A 20,814-nucleotide genomic window follows, 5' to 3' on the forward strand; every position below is an offset into this window, starting at 1 on the left:
CTGTTCATTTGTTTGTTTATGTAATGCTCTCCTCGAGAAGAAGGCAGAGATTGGAAGAGAGGGGGGGGGGGTGAGTGAAACGGAAAAGAAGTGCTCTGTGAGCTCCCCCACCGGGAAGTGATAAAAAGAATGGAGCACGAAATCAGCGGAAACATGGAGCGAAACATTTCGGGGTGAGTATTCGAGAATCTGTGGTTCGAATACGTTCGTAAAAGGTGCAGTCGCTCACCGCCTCGGGCGTCGGCGAAATCCCACGGCTGTAATTGCTTTGCAAGAGAAACGCCGAGAGGCTGGGAGAGGTAGGGGGGGAGATACGGCGGGAGGTGTGCAGGGGAAAGTGGGAGCAGTGGGTGCGGGCGGCTGCGGCTCAAAGCAGGAGAGTGCGGGCGAGAGGAGGGAGGTGGGTTACCTTCGTCGGTTTGGGGGCGAGAAACTCTCAGAGGCGGCCGTGCGCCTTCCTCGTCCTCCCTCCCTCCGCGCGCTTCGGAGAGGGTCGGCGGAATGATCTCCGCGCGGTAGGTCGGCCGTGTGGTCCCGAAGTGCGGAGCGGGTAGAGGCAAAGGCTCGTGGAGGGTGGCAGGGGGGAGAGGGGGCGGAGAGGAGGCGTGGGAGGCGGGAGAGAAATAAATAAAAATCCTGGCCGCCGTGCCCCCTCCCCCATCCTCGTTAAACCGAACTCCACGGCGGAAGTATTTAAGTGTTTCTCAGCCTCGCGTGAGGTCATTCGAACTTCGGCAGATTATTCGATCCGTTATTCGCGGCCATTCACATGGCTCCCTGAAAAACCTTCCTCCATTTAATGGCGAATGCAATAAATTTCTAAGTTATAATCCACATTGTCCCAGATTCACTGACTAATAATCCATCTCCACTATTTAAATTTGAGGCCTTCGTGGCATCACTTTATTTGAAAATATTTTGTAATACTCTTAAACGCAGTATTATTAATTTAATTGGTTGCTCTATTTCAATAAATTAATTTATGCTGTTTTTTATCACAAATGTGGACGAGAGCTTTCACAATATAAAAATAATCTTGTTATATTTTTTAAATCAACGCTCCTGAGCACAAAATATAAAAGCCAAATTGGAAGCAAGCCATTATAAAAACTAGTAAGTGTTTGTTATTAATAAAAATGATTAGTTTGAAGAATATTAATCGAAAACGAAAGATTAATGAACACCTATGTGTATCTCATTCTGAATTTAAATTCGGTATCAACGTATTTAGCAGAAATTCGTTTGTGTTTACATATTTGCCTCTTTAGACAACAGTAAATGTGATTAATGGCGATTCCTTCACTTTTTATCTTACTTAATTATATCTTGTTTATTAGGTGAATAATGCATCTGCTTAGAAATTTTGATTATATATCGGTAGGCACATTCATGTGCATACCGTAATTGATTCATTCTGAAGTAGGTTATGACACGTAAATACTATTGCATTACCCAAATGCTTGGCTTGTAGCAATTGCTCTTCAATTGAAGTACCTTGACCTATTGGCTGAAGTTTTATGCAAAACGCTGAGCTATACACTAACAGGCAACAAAGTGGAAAAGGGATTATGGAGGAGAGTATTGATTTAGGCTTTCAAAAACCGAAGCATGGAGTACTCGACACAAGGGTATTTGAAATGCTTATATTTCGTCAGTAAAACGCAAACTTGTTGTTAGGTTCACAATTTTTCTTCTCATCTAATTCATCTGAGCCTACATAATATTTTTGGAAAGCAAAAAAGGCAAAGATAAAAAAAACTTTATGTTAAACTTATTCTACTGTCCGACTTACAGCCATTTAGCATCGCAAGAAAATAGTGAAATGGTGTTTTTAGTGGCAAGTTGTCTCCTTCATTTATAAAACAATGGTCGTGAATTCTCTGTGATTGATGTGCTAATGAAGAAGCCTACCCAAGGGACAGCTTAAGTCTTCTTTTTTTATATACGTAAAAATATCCATACGTTTCTAAACCTAGTTGTCCAACTATGATATGTGTCAACACATTTTGGACATTCAATTTATATTTATCTAGTTGGTTTTGTATTAAACTTATAATAATAAATTTATTAATATTAATTTGCGATTGATAATAAAAGATGTAGACAAATACAGGATCGCACCCAAAAGTGGTAGGACTGATATTTTCACAAGAATTTTATTGACGATATACTTACATCGACTTAATAATCTTCAAAGTATGCTCCTTGAGCTGCCACACACTTAGTATAACGTTGCTCCCATTCCCCGTACGCCCGCTGGAAATTTTCTTTGGGGATGCCGTTGATGACCCTCGCCGAAGCCTCTTGAACGGCCTTTATCAGTCAAAACGTCGTCCCTTGAGCTGTCTTTTCATCAGAGGGAAGAAGAAGAAGTCCGGTGGTGCCAGATCGGGAGAATAGGGTGGGTGCGGCAACGTGGCAACGCCGTATTTGGTCCGGAGCTGTTGGTCGACACTCAGAATTTTCGGCACCATCTTGGCGCACACCTTGCGCATGGCCAAATCCTCTGAAATAGTGCGTTGGACGTTGGATGCAGACAGACTAAACTGGTCTGCAATTTCTTCACTGGTTAAGCGTCGGTCTGTGTTCAGCAGTGTCCTCACTCTGTCCGCATTCGTGTCGGTTCTTGCCGTCGACGGCCGTCCGGAGCGATGGTCGTCTTCATCTAGCTCCCTACCCTCTTTAAACAACTTGTGCCACTCAAATACTGTGGAACGGCTTAAGGCAGTGTCCCCATAAGCCTGCTTGATCATATCGAGGGTCTCAGTTACCGTCTTCCCGAGTTTCGCACAAAACTTCACGGAATAACGTTGCTCTAAATTCAGATTCATTTTGTTTTTCGACGCGGACAAAAAACTTGCTTCACTAAAAACGGTGTCCTCACTCAACGACAGCCCGCAGGCGACTGAGGTAGGTGTCGGTCTGTTGCTAAGAGCCCCCTCCACCTTACCCTGCCAGGCAGACCCCCTCCACCGCTCCGTTCGCGCCAGAGAAAATCAGTCCTACCACTTTTGGGTGCCCCCCCGGTAATAGTCATTTTTCGAGGTTCTATTCTTCTCAGCTACAAAATTGTCAAAGGAAAGGTAATGAGCATTATAAGACCTGCCTGCAAGATTCTACGATCTTGTGCTATGATTGGAACCAAGGAAATTCATATTGTTTATAAACTATTATTTTGTCGATTTGTTTAGTAAATTCAAATAAAATTAATAGTTTTAATTCATCCATTTGAACCGCTCTTGGCATTTTACCCAACTACTCTTTTTCTGTGAACATTAAATGTCGTCAAAATTGTGATTAAGGTTTTTATAAAGTGCATTCTGCCTTGGCCATGTTATTGACTAATATTTGTCATATTTACAATTGTGACGACAGAAAAACAGAAACAATCATAAATGTATCCCCGAAAACTAATAAAAATGAAAAAGATTAAAATATTGTTTTTTTACAAGCTTTCACGAGGCCATGCAAACAAGGTATACTCTAAGTGTATATGAAATTATTTCCTATCATATTGTGGAATTCCACAATGAACATATTCTCTTATCTTTAGATTTTATTCAATTATGGGCTTCAATACTTAATTCTGGTCCTGATTATGTAGAATTAAAAGACATATATAGAACATTTGATTACAACTGCAAACATTATCACATTTGTAGCTTTAAAATATTATCCCGCCCATCTATCGTATTTTTGGCGACTTCATCTGGAGCTATGATATTTAAATACTAATTAAATGTTTTTAATGTGTTTATTTATTTTGTCATCAACCTCCATCTCATATAAACCATTAATGTTATTCGTATTAAAATGGGGGTCGACATTGAAATTCTATTTACTGGTTAATTTCCGTACGCAGTAATATGAATACAAAATTATAAATACAAAATTTTTCACGAATGCCATGAATGTTTTGCTTTAAAAATTGGAAAAAATATTTATTAACTAAACAGTTAGATAAATATTAAAACAATCATATAGCAATCTAATATTTATAATATATATCCAGATTTCTGGACGATTAAGTATCAATTTCAGCCTTTTAAAGCCAAAATATGAGATGAAGCCACATTAAATTATATATTTGTATTCTATTTAATATCAGGGGTTTATTGCATGTAAGGTGATGATATAGAGTGGATAAAAAAGGACCTGAATTTCAAAAAATCTAATCTTAATCCATCTGAACTGAAGTATTTGAAAGTTAAAGGAAACTTCTGAAAATTACTGGAAAAATATCTATTTCTGTTAAGACTGTCGTTACAGAGACAGTCCTTAGCTTCATGGTACGATATAACATTTGTATGGAGGTTGTTTTACGAATGTCCGGGCCCCCTGAGGCTGACATCTTGATTAGAGAGGGCAAGTATTTTTGCGCCCAACTTGAGAACTGTCCGTGAACTCACTCTCCTCTCCACCCCATTGCCTGTCGGAAGGTAATAGGATTTGGAGAATCCCCACCTCGGACGACTGCAGCCTTGCATCCCCAGCGTGTCATTCTTCTCCTTTTGCTCTTGGAGTTGGAAGGAGAAGGGAGGGGTTTGAAGGGGGCGAGAAAGAGAGAGAGAGGGGGGCAATAGGGCGGAGTAGGCTGAAGGGAAGGCCGGGAAGGGTTAGGGAGAAGCAGCCAGTCGTCCTGGAGGGGTGAAGTGGTTGTTGTAGCCGGTCTCCCCGGTGCACACCTGGACGTGAGTTCGTGATTAGCGATCGTGTTGCCTAGCCCCAACTTCCCCTTTGTCTTGTCACGAAAACACGGGAGTTAATTTACGTGCGCGTGCGACTCCGTGGATGCCTCGCAAAACTTTCGTCCACCTGCCGTTCTACTAACGCAGTTGTCCCTTTCGAAGGTTTGTTCCCGTTAAATCCGCGGAGCGTGGAGAAGATGGTTGCCGAGTCAATATTGTGGAGTGGCAAGTAAAGAGGAGGAGAGAGGACTTAACCCAGTGCGGTGGATCAAGGGTGAAAGACCACGTCTCCATTTGTCGTTTAAGGATGAGAAAATAGAGATCCAGAGCTGCAATTATTACTTTTATCCGTGGGATAAGTAGTTTTACGGAGTAATGAAATCATTTTTCCATGAGCTTCGAGGGAAGTGATGGGTTTCTGAGCCCTATTACCCCTTGTTTTTTGTCTTGTCTTGGCAATGTCGTAGATACACAGTAAAATCAAATACCTTGAATGCAGGTACAAGTTGTTGTAATGTCAGAAAGAAAACAATTTGCTCATGACACCATTTTGGCATCAGCATTTCATATTATATATATATATATATATATATATATATATATATATATATATATATATATATATATATATATACTTATTCACATAGAATTGGATATACGGAAAAGGGATAGGAACACATATAAAGGACGAACATATGTATGTTACTATTCAAGAGAGTATTATAGAAAAGGAAATTGATATTTCTTCCGGCTGAACAAATTTTAATATTTAAGTTTATCATAACGCATGCACATAATGTTATTCCTTGCTGAGTATTTTCAATCACACCTTTCTCAATAAATATTTTGTAAGGTAAGTTTTACCTGCACACAGAGAAAATAAGTCTCACCGTACATAGCACATACACATTTGTTCTAGCATTATTTCTTTATTTCAAAACCTCTTAAAATAGATTGAAAACTCGATTCAGACTCAGGTGAGTCTATTCGTGAAGATTTGTAGACTATGAGATTGATGGCAACACAATTTACGGAGTTAGAACAAAAAGCCGCCTTTGCGTCACATTGGAAAACCCTTCCACTTCGCGAGACAGCCACGATCTCTTCTCACTCGTCCCGAGTCGAATGGTGTGGCGGCATAGGGGGTGGGGGGTTATCCTGTGGGCTCTTCCGCCACGAATAATGGGCCTCGCTCACTCGATCCCCCGTCGCCGTCTCATACCTCACTGCCCGAGGACAGGATGGGGTCGGATTTCTAGGAAATATTTTCGCCGCGTTGGCTGTGAATAATGGTTCCTGGGGGGAAGAAATTAAACATAAAGCTCCCGAATGGGAAAGTTTCTCTGCTGGAGTGTTCGGAGGCCGCAGCACCTACCCAAGTGATACCAAGTCGCCTGAAAATTTAATGCCCTTACAAATGTGGCGGTGGTCTGTGGAGGTTGGGGGTCGAAGGGAATCCTTATGGTGGGAGGATGCAAGCAAGGTATGAGGTGGGGATTTTTGGGTGAGGAGATGGAAGACTCGATAGGGAAAGGAATTGTAGGAATCCGAGCAGCGTGGAGTGGAGTGAAATCAAATTGTTCATACACGCGGCTGCTGAAATATTTGTGCGTTTCGAAGAATTATGATTTTGGGGGGGAAGGGGCTTGCACCTATTTACACAAATTATATATATATTTACGTACAAAGGAAGACTGGAAATATGAAAATCCATTACTCCAATTAAAGAGACCTTAATTTTCCAGTAGATCTACTAGGAAAAAATATATGACAGCCCGATGAAAGACTTTTCACATAAATGGAAGCAATTTTGGGAAATTGAAAAAAATAGTAGAAGAAAATGATTAGGAAAATAGGCGGTGAAAAGAGATTCCATTTTTCTACCCAGCAATGTATTTTTTTGATCATTGTAAAATTTACTCACGCCCACGTTTCTCTGATGCTTACAAATTATTTTTTATTATTATACACATTATTATAATCCCTTTATTGCTATGCACATTATTTTACAGCGCATTCATTTTCCACTCTGTATATTCAGCCAAAGTGAAATGTGACTACCTTTAAATCATTTTACGATATAACATTTAGCAAATGATAAATACAAATGCGAAGATCTTCCAAATATAGTGCATACTAATGCATTTAAATTAATATTTAATCTTAAATAATTTAGCTTACATCTGCAATTTGGAATGTGTCAGCTTACAGATATGCTTCTGCAGTCTTCACATTGAAATAAAGGCCTAACTTATTACGTATCGTATATTTTAATAAGGGCGCGCTCTTATTTCCGAAATACCCTAATACATTCGAAAAGCCCTCGAGCTAGTTGAGCAAGGGAAGAATATAGAATACCCAAGAGATGACTCGATGGGGACGGGGTCGGACATCCTTGCCAGAGGAAGTCTTCATTTTAAACTCTCTTCTTGATGAGAAGATACTTTATTTTACTCCAGAAAATGTGCACCGCCTGATCCATTTTCCCGAGGCAGGACGAGATGCAGGAAGGGTAAAGGTTTCCCCTCAAAATGACCTTTCGAATTGCGCTTGGCGGAGGTGACCTCCTTTGAAGGAAGCTCAATACCACCCGTGTCCACGCCATTCCCATACAATGCCCTTGCATTTCAACCGGAAACTCTGCGACTGAATGTGTTGGGACTGTGTACCGACTCGCCCGCCAAGATCTGGGAAGAAAAAACGCAGCCAACTCAGAGTCGTGTAGGGAGCAATTTGGTTATATCCCACCAAAATCCCATCCACACCTTTCCTCATCCCTAAAATCCTCGGCTAACTCCTCCCCTGAAACGCATTCATGGTGACATTGTGTTAAGGGGTCATGCATACAGTGTCACCCCCCCTCTTTAGTTGAGAGTTCTGTGCTGTGATCAATGTCCTTCTCCGCATCTTCCCCACCCGTCCTACACTCCTGGCCTTGCGTGTTCACAGACGGCAGTGGCTCCTACTCCTTTGGTTTGCAGGGGTGGTGGGCCTTAGGACCCCGCGGGAGTTCCCCAGGTTTATTTCCAGCCTCTTATATACACGCTTCCTCTTCGTATCTTTCGTCCCCCCTACTAGTGCTCTTTACCTTCTTTCCATTGACGCTTTCCAGCTCCTAAGTATTGGTATATATTCTCTCGTTCATCTCCCCCATCACCGTTACCCCTCTGACTGATTGAGGCTTTTTCCGTCCTGCTTCATAATTTCCACCCGCCATGATTTCTTTTACTCCGGCCTTCCATTTCTCGATTACCTCACTGCAGTGGCTTGGCGAACTGTCCCTAAATTACGGTCATAACTAATTAATTCTCCGAGAGAAGACGTATTTTGTAACTCGCTTTTCTTCAACCATCTTTCCCTGATTGAAACATGTGTAATCTTAAAACGTTTTCTTGTCAGTCATCGATAGTACGAAGTTTATCGCATTTGGTTTACTCTTGATTGTTTGCGTGTCTAAAAGCTTTGCGAAACGTTGTTGTATATTCTGAAGTTTATTTGAACGGAAAGGTTTTCTACCAACTCTCTTTAAATTTCTCACTAACTCTTTGCATTGGCTTTAAAAAACTTAACCAGAGATGAAATTACTGCGTTTTAGCATTGCAGAGCTAATTGAGTAGTTTTAGGCGTGATGTGGTGGAATTCAAACAATAAAAAAACAGTTAGCAACAATTTTCCACTAGATATCTAGTGGAAAATTGTTATCTGTTCTGCATTTTATTATTGCAGAGCTGTTCTTTTAATTTCATTTTGCTAATAAAAACCAAAATGTTTTAGAAAAGACCTGAGGGATATTTGAGGCCGTAACTTTGTAATGACGAAGGAAGAATAAAATAACTTTACGTCTCCACAGAATATGAGGAAATGCAAAGTTATTTGATTCTTCCCTTTGCATTATGAAATATCAATAGGAGGATCGCTAGTCCGCCAGCCGAGAAATCTGTCCATGTGCATTATATACCTATTTATTGTTCAATTGCTGCATAACCTTATCTAACTCTAAACGAATAATAATAGTCACTACTTATAACTCAGTCATTAGACGGTGTTAGTGTTATATATGCTCCATAAAAATTGCCATTTTAGGTCGCAAAAATAGTACCTAAAAGAATTAAATTTCAAGTAAAATGTTTAAAAAACTTTGTCCTAAAGGATTTGTTTAATTGTATGAACCCCTCAAGCCATAAATTTTTAGTTTTAAATTTATGTACTAAAATTATTTAAGCACTTAAAATATTGAAAAGTTGTTAGCCTTTTTGTTAAGTGTTGGTGTAATATTTAAGTAATTAATCCTTCGTTATCTGTAAAAGCCTTCCTAAAGCACTTCAATGAAAACTGCTCATCAAAGATAAATTGAATTTAATAGAAATACATGTCTCATTTCCAAATACGAGTGCATAGTAGCGCAACTTACCATTGTATCCATTTTCAGATCTTACCAACTACAATTTAGGAAGCAAATCGTGTTAAACATGAGTTAGTGTTAAATTTCGAGCCATTTCGTGAATAGTTTTAAATTTTAACTTTACATTGTTTTTTCTTATTTTTACAAGAAATATGTCCAGGAGACTTGCTCAATGAAACTGCTCAATGCTCAAAATCAGTTGTATCTAGTGGTTCTATGGTTGTGGAGTATTTTTACTTATCGATTTTTTGGTAATCACCCAGGATGCACTTTCCCACATTCCGATTCATTTTCCGTACGACGTACTATAGTCTGGTTGTTACCGAGGCAGTCTACTAATTCCAAAGGGCGCGTGAGACTAAAGAAGCTAATGGGGGCAAAGCGCATCAGAAGAATCCACATGACAAAATATTTCGCCCTTAAAATACTTTTCAAAATATCCATCATTAACGCACATCTTTGGTCAATAATTTTACAGGAGTGAAGGAAATATCTTCTGCATCCATCTCTGAAAATTCGGGAGGAACGTGACTCGTTCATTAATGTCGTCATCCAAATAATTATCACGTAAATAAAGGAATTCTTTGGCTACAGTTACAGACTACGCTCTTGTGACTTATTTTTAACGGAGAAAATTTGTTGCCACGGCTAGGGAATGGCATTCTCTTCAACCTATATCGTTTGCCGCTGGAATTAGGGAATTTGAAAAAAAAATAAAATAAAAAACGCTACCCCCTTTCGTTTACAGGCGCGAAACGGGTTGCTGGCGGACTTGTATCGGGTTTTGACGTTTTCCGCTGATTCCATTGGCCTGAAAGGCATTCCATCCCAGCTCAAAGTGAACGGACGTCCCCTGTCGGATTACTCATTTATTTAATATCGTTATTTATTTTTCTTTTTCGGTTACGATCACGAGAAAGGGGAGACAGGCTCGAATGGAAATCGATCTGCGCTTCAACTGGCCCGTGACCGAAAGGCTACGAGGAGTAAAAATAAACGGGCGCTGGGGTGGGTGCACGGAAGGATAGCCGGGTTGAGGCGCGCTTCGGTCACTTTGGCTTTTTTCGAGTTAATACCCGGTCGGGGAACTGTGCGGCGGGGCGTACTCCGCGGCCCACGCTCGAGCGACCGCCTAATATTCGCTCGGTGAAACGTGAGCGCGGGACGACCGTGGACTCAGATCCACCCTCCACATCGCCCACCACGGCATCCCTCCTTCTCATCCCCCGTCCGACCCCCCCTGGCTTCTCACCTAGGCAACGACTCATACCAACCCAGCTCGACTTACCACATCACCCTCCAAGTTCGTCGCCTCTCCCCATTCCCTTCCCCCCCCCCCCACAATCGCCACGACCCCTGCCTGAAGGTCAATAATTAAAAGAATCTTCGTGCATCCATATTATTTAATGTTTACGATTGCAAAGAGTATTAAGATAATCTTATTATTTTTACTTACTTTGTCAAGCCAGAACTTATTACCTTAGAAGAACCAGAATGTGTATTGAAAATTTTACCTCTCTTAATTAATGCTACAATTGTACTTGATGTAGATCACCTATGAATGAATTTCGTATTGAAGTGTTCCATTTTAAATGATGAATTAAGAATTAACGATAAGGAGCGTCGTTTTGTAAGGCTCAGAAACTAGGTATCTTATGAAATTAATGAGCGTAGATTAGGTGCGCTTAAGAAATGGGCGCGAAAAAGGATGGAAAAGGTTAAATGGACGGAACGGAAAGAGAAAGAAATTCTAGTGATGTGGACAGGGGAGAAGATGGAAAAATTCATTAGTAGGCAAGAGAAGAGGGCGCAGAGCATTTTGTTAGACGATGAAAGGCTGAAGGCTGCGATAGGGGTGAGAACTCGAGGTAGAGAAGTATAGAGGAGGATAACTAGGGGACACCTGTTGTACGGAGTGAAGAGGAGTAAAATAGTGCAGAATTGAAGGTTTTGTTACAACGTAGAGGAAAAGTTTTGTTTAGAAAGTATCGGAAACAATTTTTTCCTGACGCGACTTGAGGTCGCAACTCGCTCGCACCGCCCAGACGCAGTGGTGCGGGTTTCATCTTCAACACGCACCAAGCGCCAATCGCCTGCGAGTGCTAGTTCTGGCCACATTTTGTTTTTAATGGACCCTTAACGAGTGACTCGGTGCAAGTGCGAAATGTAGCGGACGGTTGAAGATGCTTTCCAATGTGAGGCATTTTTTCATCCAAAAATACGAACTTTTAGGGTGATTCGTGTTTTTGAATTATTTTTCGTTTTTAATAAATTAAAAAACTTGGTAAAGTATCGATGTAACCCTTAATTGCTCAAAATGAATTATCTTTAGTCAAACCTTATTTACCTTGAACTTTATTTTAAAATGAATATCAAATAAAAGTTGAATATCAAAACTCACACTCATCACATTACATCCTACCATCCCATGCGTAGGATCTGAATGACTGAATGACTTCACTGAGAATCCTCTTGGCTAACCATTTTTTGTTTTTGGTTTCTATTGCCAGCTCTCTTGGCATCTCAACCCCAATTTAAATTTTTCCAAGAATCTTAAGGGGAAAATGATGGTGTTGCTTCAATGTCCCGAGTAAAATAAAAGGGTTTAGTACTTTCCTACGCATTCATCCGTTGATGTATTTTCGCGAACATTGTACCATCAAAAATACGAATATTGCGTCGAATTTAATGGGGGTTCGTCTCTGGGCGAGGGCCTCGCTGCTGCCCCGGCCTTAAGGGCGCGCGCTGGCGGCCAGGAGTGTGAGGGCGGTGATGATGATGCACCGCGCCGAGATAATTGCGGGGGGGAACGCATTCGCGCGATGGGGGCCGCGGAGGTAGCGGCGTCCCCTCGGGAGCCAAATGGAGTCGAGTCACGATGCGGATCCGGTCCACCGCGCCGTCCCCCGTGTCAATTTGTAACGAATTGATCCACGCTCCATTTTGATTGGGATGCTAGAGCCGTGCGGCCGATGTCATTAATTCGTCCGTCAGGAGAGAGGTGTGGAGGAGGCAAAGGGGGGAGGGCAGAGGGGCGATCCTGGGCCGGCCGGAGGGGGGGTGGGAGACTAAGGAGGAAGTGATGGCCACCGACGGACCCGGCGGAGATTCAAAAAGTGAAGCCATGATACGCTGTCCGGAACAACATTTGTTGACGAAACGAGTGACCGGCAATGTACGTGTCTATCCGTGTGGGTGATTTGGCGAGCCGATTCGTATTAATGAGGTATAAATGAATTATTGAAATGGCATTTATGGGATTAACCGAATGAATATGTAATTGAACAGAAATGGCAATGGTTCTACCCCGAAATATCGCCCTTTGTGAATTAATTTGGAAGCGCCACAGTTTTTACCTCCTATTAACATGGGTGAATTGGTGCTGATTATTCGTTACTGCGGTCTCAAATGCCTTTTTTAATGAAGTGAAAATGACGGGAATGGCATTATCACTCGTAAGTATTCGTTCATCTGGTATAATTTGGGTTGACTATTTTATCTGTTGCATTTTTTTCAAGTATTCATCTTTTTGCTTGATAAAGTATCACAAGTTCTTCATCTAGGGAGAGTTTCAATGGTTACTGTGTATCGTTTACGTAGAATGACTACTGCTTTTTTACTGACTAAAATATTAATCCACTCACTGAAGTGAATCGGGTTCAAATTCTGAATGCATTCACAGAAGTTGACTGCGGGGAACCCGTCTAAAAACCGAAAGGCGCGACTTCCCTGTAATCAGTTATTCTTGGGGATCAATAGACTGTTAGGGAAATGGTTTGGCCCCATGCATACGGATTTCGTAGAACTAAATAGGACATTTTGGCATATTAAATCATGAGATCGTCCCTCATCAATTGAAACAACTATTACATTGGCCTTAATGTCAACTGTCAAAATTGGTAGTACTGTGAAAAAGTTGGAAATGTACTAAAAATTATTTGTTCCAAACTGCAGTGAAACAAAAATCCAATTAGCTTTTGTCTCCGTGCAACCGAATGTATCTGGAGAGTACGTGCAATCCTCTTCATACTGTAATAGTATAATAAACTTTAGTGTAACACACGGTATGATATGAGGCCTTGTGGCGGGTCCCTGATTGCCCATAGATACCGTACAGCTTATATTGGTGATGTGCAATAGATACACCAGTCTTCAATTATGGTCACTCGCTCTTTCAATAATTCCTCCGGGGAGCATTTCTCATTTCGGAGTATTGGAATGTGCACGGACACTCATGCTACACAAAACGGTAATTCCAATCCAGTTGGCCCTCAATTGGAGAAGCGCAATTTTTATTCAGAAAAATCGGCGAAATATATTCTCCAGAACGTCAGATATCTGTGAGGATTATCGGCGTGAATTACTTGGGGGAAGAAAAAATCAAGGAGGAATTCGATTGGGTTATACCCTCCGCTCGCCGAATAGTATTATCCTAGGGCGCCTATTCAAATCTTCCCTGGAGTATGTGCAATGTGTTGTTTGCATGCAAAATCCCCCAATGTTCACGGATATGTTCATGAAAATTTGCGTTGTCAAAAAGCGTCAGATATCGTGTCCCAAAATCTCGTCACATTATTACCGTTCTGGCCCGATAGCTGAAGATTCTTCGAATGTGCAACTGATCCGCGTTTTGGGATCAAGGTGCTCGCTTTGCATCCCGCTTTGCAGAAGCATTCGCATTCCTATTGGAGGTACGAATTGTTTCATCTTAACCGAAAACGAACTCAAATGGAGGGAGGTTGGCATCCGGGGAGGGTATGGATATGTTGAAGGGATGGCTAGACTGTCGTAAAGCAAGCAAAAAATGCCATCATCGCCGTTCCGGCTCAGGAAGACTCACGTCGTCTACCGCAGTCTCTCCAAAGTGACGACCCCTCCATCATCAGAGCGAAACATAAAGGAAGCGGAGGCGTGCGGTCGTGAGCACTTGCCTGTGTCTGCGGGTGGATCAATCCGCCTGGCTGCGGAATTGGATCTTCCAAAGCACGCGTGCGACCGACCTCCGGACATATACGATTCCGACTTCGTCGGGAGCAGGTATACCACATCGTTTATCTATCTGCAGAAATGCAAACGAAAGGTGGAGGATAGGGGGGGGTGAGTTTTGAAGGCCACTGTGGATTGGTGCACACCGAGCTTGGTCCACTCCGACATTCGCTTGAAACGCAAACACGTGGTGATGGGATGAGGTCGGTCGCGGATGCAGGCGGGAGGAGGGATTTGATGATACCCGTTGGCGTGGGGAAGAGGGGGGTGCGCTGGTAGCCTCCTCTCTTCGTATCCTCCTTTATCCACGCGCGGTAAATTACGAAGTGCTGCTCTCTTCCTTCCCTCCCCGCCCCCCCTCCCCAACCCCCAGAAACTCTAGCCGCGAGGAAAGAGTTCAAAAGAGGTTTACCCAAAGCAATTTGTTTCTGTCGTCCCCGTTTACCTTGCACGGCTCCCCTCTTTAGGCTTATTCCAGTACGTAATGTTTATAAGTACATGAAGCCAAAGTTGTTTTCGTCCTTAAGAGACCGTCGCCAATGGGTTGTTTACGAAATCTGATCAAAAGATGTCGTTGCCTTTGATTTGGGAGTTTATTCTACTTTATCTCACATAAGCATTAAACATCAAAGATTAGTTTTAATTTAATAGAATTCTTTTGATTTTTTGATGAACTCTTGAAGTTAATTTGGTTCTTCTCGAGGATGAGAGAAAATTATGAACCCCAAGTACTCTATGGTTAAATAAAAAGTGTCAAGGTAATTGTTATATATCAATACAGGTTTTCAGAGTATTTATGTTATTGAAAAGAAAGAGTACTGCCTAATTGCTCATACAACTCATTATTTGAGTTGCCGGGGTCTCAATTTCTAAGTTAACTTATCCTGATGTAAAGTATAATTGGAATGTCACTCACACGCTTTTAGGTACACGAGGGAAAAGTGAAGAATAAGGAAGAGAAAGTGACATTAAATCAAAAATGTTTATGTTTATTCCATTAAACTTTTATATAAATGGCATTCATTGTAAGAGTACATGAAAAACATTCTAAGGAATAACTTAATACGCTCTTCAGTAATTTGGTAATGCTTGAGTTTAATGCACACTTCTCAGCCTGCATACGTGTACAGTGTTAAAAATAGAAATTCTATGCTTTAGCTATAATGAAAGTAAATCAAATGACAAATAATTTATTGTGATTTAATTCCAAGGGGAAAGCATGTACCTTTTTCGTTAAACTCTCATTATGGAACATTTCTTTGCCTTATGATATCTCTGATTGAACCCATACTGCCCGGTAATCTCTTTATCAGTATTTTCTCTAGAATTGAAGGCTTGGATCCACCCCCGTCACCCTAAATGTTTCAACTTCACGCGTCATAGTATATGCTAAGCAAGAGCTGAGGCTTACCCTATAAAATCGGCCTTCGGCTTTGGCCGTTCTGACTGAGAAAATCGCTTTCCATCTATGATGGCAAACGAAAAGGATTATTTAGGGAATGCGGTATCGCATTTTTTCCATTTAGCTCGTTTGAAGTATGGCTCTGAGAAAATAGATATTTTTCCCTGTAACAAATGTTAATTTTTTTTAAATCCGCTTCGAACAACACTTCGCTGCACTTCTTTGCATTTAGTCATTGAATAACGATATTTATAACACTTTGCTGGACTCTTTTTTCCTACAGTCATTGAATAACTATATATTTTCAATAGTTTAATGGACCTTCGTGCAGATAACCGGGGGATGTGCCCTGTCAATGATCAAAAGTTAAAAAGTCTAGTCATGAAGACATTGCACATGACTATTTGAATTGCCCATCATTGAAATATCAAAAGGCATTAAACGACAACGGTTGTCAAAGTACAGTAACTCATTTCATTATCACATCAGTTATATTGAATCGTTACACACCCTCATTCTTTCCATACATGTGCCAATTTCTCTCTTCATTTCTTTAATATTGACCCACCTCATCACTTGGTTATCGTATTTGTTCCATCTATTGTTCCTTGAGTGATCAAACAAAGACTCGGAAGACTCAGAACATGCTCAAATAGTTTTCAGTTGCTTTTTGTGATAATATTCCTCCAAGTAACTATATCCAGTCACCAATGGACTTCATTAGTCACTCAATATATCTCTATAATATTAATATTCTAGTAAAGCACGACTTTTCCTTAGCTAAAACAATTTTCCGGACATCGCTGATGCCACTTCTAATATTTAGCCGTAGATGAGTGAAGTATTCATGAGTAAAGGACATTTTGCAAGCCTTGTACTGCCCCCGGAGCATGGAGCGGGAAGCCAACAAGACCACACAAAAGAAAGTTTCTGCATTCTCCGAGTCAATCGGTCACCCGTATTCCAACTGATTTTCCCTTACTTTAATCGCTTCTCTTTGACTAGGTATGTAATGATTATGCTGGAGCAGCGCGGGTCTCTCTCCAGGGCTGTTAATGATGGGACGTGAAGGGGAACATTGATTGCTCGCACCTCCTCGTCGGTTTAATCGTGGTTGGGTGTGACGTTCTACAACTTTCTCTCTCTCTCTCCCCATGCTTTCGCGGTAGGAGGCCGAGTTGAGGGCCTGCGGTGACCCCAAGTACTCCCACCTGAGCGAGGAGCTGCACGTGGAGGTGACGGGCTACGCGGCCCCGGCCGAGGCTCACGCCCGCGTTGCATACGCCCTCGCCGCCCTCCGCAAGTACCTCATCCCGGACAACAACGACGAGATCCGCCAGCAACAGATGCGTGAGATGGAGATCCTGTCGTCGATGCAGCAGGAGGCGCAGCTGGTGCCCGCGCAGCTGGGTGAGGATGGCGAGGGGGTGCCCACGGGGCTGGAGGGGGCCGAGGGGCCGCCGGGCCTGCTGGCCGCTGCCGTGGACGCCGCGCCGGCCAATGGCGGTCGGGCTTTGCCTCTCGGCATCCCGCGGCGGGCCGTCCGGGCGGGCGGCTCCGTGCGCGGCCGCTTCCCACCGCTGATGCGTGGCGGCGGGGCCGCGGGGGGCATGCCGGTGAGGGGTGGGGGCATTGTGGCGTCTATGCGGAAGCCGCCGCCCCCACACTTAGCCCCCCCTGGAGCCGTGCTCCACGCCCGGCCCTCGCCCACCAAGCAGAAGGTGATGAGCATTTTGGAGCGGGCCCGGGCAGTCATGGAGGAGTCGTACGGGATGGAGGGCGTGAGGGCCCCAGGGGCCGACGAGGACGGTGCAGAAGAGGTGGCGGGAGGGGGACTATTGGGAGGACGGGCCGGTGGTGGGGGCCTTTACTATGGAGCCTACAACACATACGACCCCACGGGGTAAGTGCATTTTGCCATACTCCTATGCTCTGAATTTCTTCAATTTTTGATCTCTCTCTCTCTATATCTGCTGTACGACTTTCTACCAAATATTTCACAGTGGGATACAGAGCAAGACATTTTCTTTGATTATTGCAATCAATGCATTAATATTTTGCTGAAAAATGTGTTAAAACTGTGTCAAACGATCCAAGAGTCGAACTTATCTTGGTAAAAATGTCGAAGAAAAAATTTGTTTCCAGTTTTTATTTTATATATATATATATATATATATATATATATATATATATATATATATTGTATATATGTCTATATATATATATATATATTGTATATATGTATGTATATATATATATATATATATATATATATATATATATATATATATATATATATAAAACACTTTTTGAAAGTCTCACGGACGTGAATAATAATGTATAACACTTAGCACTAGTGGACACAGACAAAAACACAGTTCTGTCCCTCTCTTCCTTGATAAAGGTGGCAACGACCACCGAAAATTCGAAAAATAGTGAGTCTCTTTTTTTGTGTGTTTCTGTGTTTTTGTCTGTGTCCACTAGTGCTAAGTGTTATACATTATATATATATATATATATATATATATATATATATATATATATATATATATATATATATATGCATATAATACCTTAATTATATTTTAAAATATCGTCTGCATATAATCAAATACATAAATAGGGAAAGCTCCTCCCTTATTTTGGAAAAAAATTTTGATTCCTCTGCTTAAAAATTAAAGCATTACAAAGAGTGAAAACTATCTAACTGCTAGTTATTTACGCGCGCAAAAATGTAATTACCAATATTAAACTCCTGTTGTATTTCGAACAAAAAAAAGGACCTGTGCTTTCAGATGATTAATTTGCTTTCAGAATGATTCGAAGAGCGAAGGAATCAATGATGGGTTTAAAAGTATTTATACAGAATCGAATGGAGGGAATTTTAATTAACATAATAGCGCATATGGAATTAAAAAAGCTCTTAAAAATTTTAATGTAATGATTTTTTTAGTTTCAAAAGAAATAGGAAAACCCTATGCGACTGTCTGTGCATGGAGTAATCTATAGAGACCTTAATAGGAAATAGGAATGCTGTCATTTATGGAAGGACGATCCAAGGGGGCATAGAGATTTAGAAAACCTCCATCAACGATTTCCATTATGGAGCATTATAGTTATCCTAGTCACACTATTGATGCTTAGATGAACATATTTACATTTCAATCACTCTATGGCATGCACATGCTTGCACTTAATGACGCAGTAGTCTGTTGGGGCCGCAAAATATTTTCAAACATTTATTTTAAATATCCTTATCAGCCACAAAAAGGTCATCCGATATCAAGTCACATATTAATGTGTATATTTTAAATTTTGCCTGTGAATGTGGTACGTGCATGGATAATTCGTAGTGTTTTCATCTCACAGAGAGAAGAATTAATTTCGCTGATAAATTGCAGAATGATATTCACCGTGCCAATGTAGTTAGTTCTAATATGGTGCCGGACAGAGTGAATGAGCAGCTTAATACTCTTTACTTTTGGTGTGTTACGTTAAGTTTTCAAATAACTTTCAAAAATTTTTCAATCAAAAAAGTTTCAAAAGTAATGTTTGCAATCGGATTTTATTCTTTTATTATATTTTGGTGTTTATTGCCATTATTTTCTCTCATGCTCAATTCATTTCGATGAACTTGTGACTACCTTAGGTAATTACTATCGCAGATTGTCCATCAATCAAATGGGGATTTCGTATATACAATGAAATCATATTCGAATAGTATCATTGGATTTGTTAAAGCACTTTAGGTCGGCGTGAATATTTTTTTTGCTAAATATTTTTTTCCGCTCCGAATATTTCCTAAATTTTTTTTTCCTCTTCTATCCTCCAGTATCACAAACAATGCCTCAAGCTCACACATCCATCAACTTCCCACTATTTCTTAATTACCATTTCTTCCATCTGCCTCCTTCGTATTTCCACTTCTCCGAGAAAGATGGGCAGGTAGAGAAATCAACAAAGCGGCGTTGCTGCAGATCATCCGAGTAGATGAACACGGGCGTTGTTAACCCTCGCGCCTTCGTCGCTCTCCCCCTTTTCTCATTTTTCTCTCTGCCTAGGTGGGTGGAACGCGCGAACTCTCTGCTTGATATGTCGATTCCATGGCTTTTCCTTTCCCTGAAGAAGAGGCCCTTGACGTGACGGTATGCGGCCACGTTCGCCTTCGGCCGTGTCGGGGCCAGTGTCACTATCCCGCAGAATTTTGGAGGCGCCGCAATATAAACTATTCTCCCTCTACTCTTTGCTCCCCATCGTTCACCTAACGTTCATTTAATCCTTCCATTCCCAATGTCTTACCCCTGCGGTCGCCATCACCACTGCTCTTTGTATTTGCATCGACGACCCTCCTCGCAAATTAAAAGATGTTCCTTCGCGCGGAATATGACATTTGAAGCTCAGTCAAGCAGCTCATGACGTCGAAATACTTTCACTCAAGTAACCACTTTCACACTTTTGCTATGTGCATTTCATTCCCACTATTCACTCGCATTCATTGGGGTGTATTGCTCGAATTGATAGTTTCCTGTGAACTGCGGGGGAGACTTGCTAAGTTGAATGCTGATGTCAGAAAGAATTGAATTACACTCACAGAAATAACATCACATCTCAAAAAAGATGTTTTCTGTTGCATAAGTGCTTGTTGAAAATCATTGTCACAACTTTCCTTTCATATCGCACATTTAAGGTCAATTTCCTTACATATCGCACACTTCACATACGAGTCGTATCAGATTTGAGGCCAGATGTGTATTGTACTTTCGTGCGAGTATCGTCGTATTGGTAAACGTCTTCAAACCAAGTCTTCAAAAACATTCTGAAATCATAGAATTAACATCCACAAATCTAAGATTAGGCAGCTTACTCAATATTGATGCTCAGATTCCTCGTGAAACGACCCTGCTCGAAATATTACACATCGTCATGTTTCCATTCATAAATTTTGCAAATACCATTCGCATCTTCGACATTGGGTCGGGAGCTAAGTATTTTACTTACACTATCTTGACTTGGGCGACGCGAGCGTCTGCGGAAGTATGGGTTTCTTCGAAGATACTAATCCTCCGCCCAATGCTCGGTCGCGAATAAGGCCGTGGGAAGTTGAAGAACTGCAGAATTCCCCGTTCTCAGAATTTACTTCTTCCTATATATGTTCCTTCTGACAAGTAATTTGTGCATGGAAAAGGAGAATGGTTATTATTATGACGAAGAAAAAGGATTACGCTCTAGACGTAAGCTATTTGACTGTGGCTTTGGCTTTTCTTTCTCTTTCAATCTTCTCTCGCCGCAAAGCACACGAAGGAGAAAAAATTGCCCTTTCCTTGTGGATGTTAAGT

The 20,814-nt window shown here is 41.4% G+C and overlaps 1 protein-coding gene across 1 annotated transcript in view; it reads left to right on the plus strand.

The window, feature by feature from the left end:
* The window catches only part of LOC139693490 (uncharacterized), a 570,990-nt gene that overhangs the window by 534,875 nt on the left and 15,301 nt on the right, over window positions 1–20,814 (plus strand). The window contains exon 4 of the mRNA XM_071591664.1: window positions 16,648–17,381. Coding sequence (XP_071447765.1) covers window positions 16,648–17,381 — 734 coding nt within the window. The remainder of the gene's footprint in view (window positions 1–16,647; window positions 17,382–20,814) is intronic.

The sequence above is a fragment of the Hetaerina americana genome, unplaced genomic scaffold (assembly GCF_022747635.1).
Source record: "Hetaerina americana unplaced genomic scaffold, ioHetAmer1.1.p SCAF_5, whole genome shotgun sequence".
NCBI classification, from domain to species: Eukaryota; Metazoa; Arthropoda; class Insecta; order Odonata; family Calopterygidae; genus Hetaerina; species Hetaerina americana.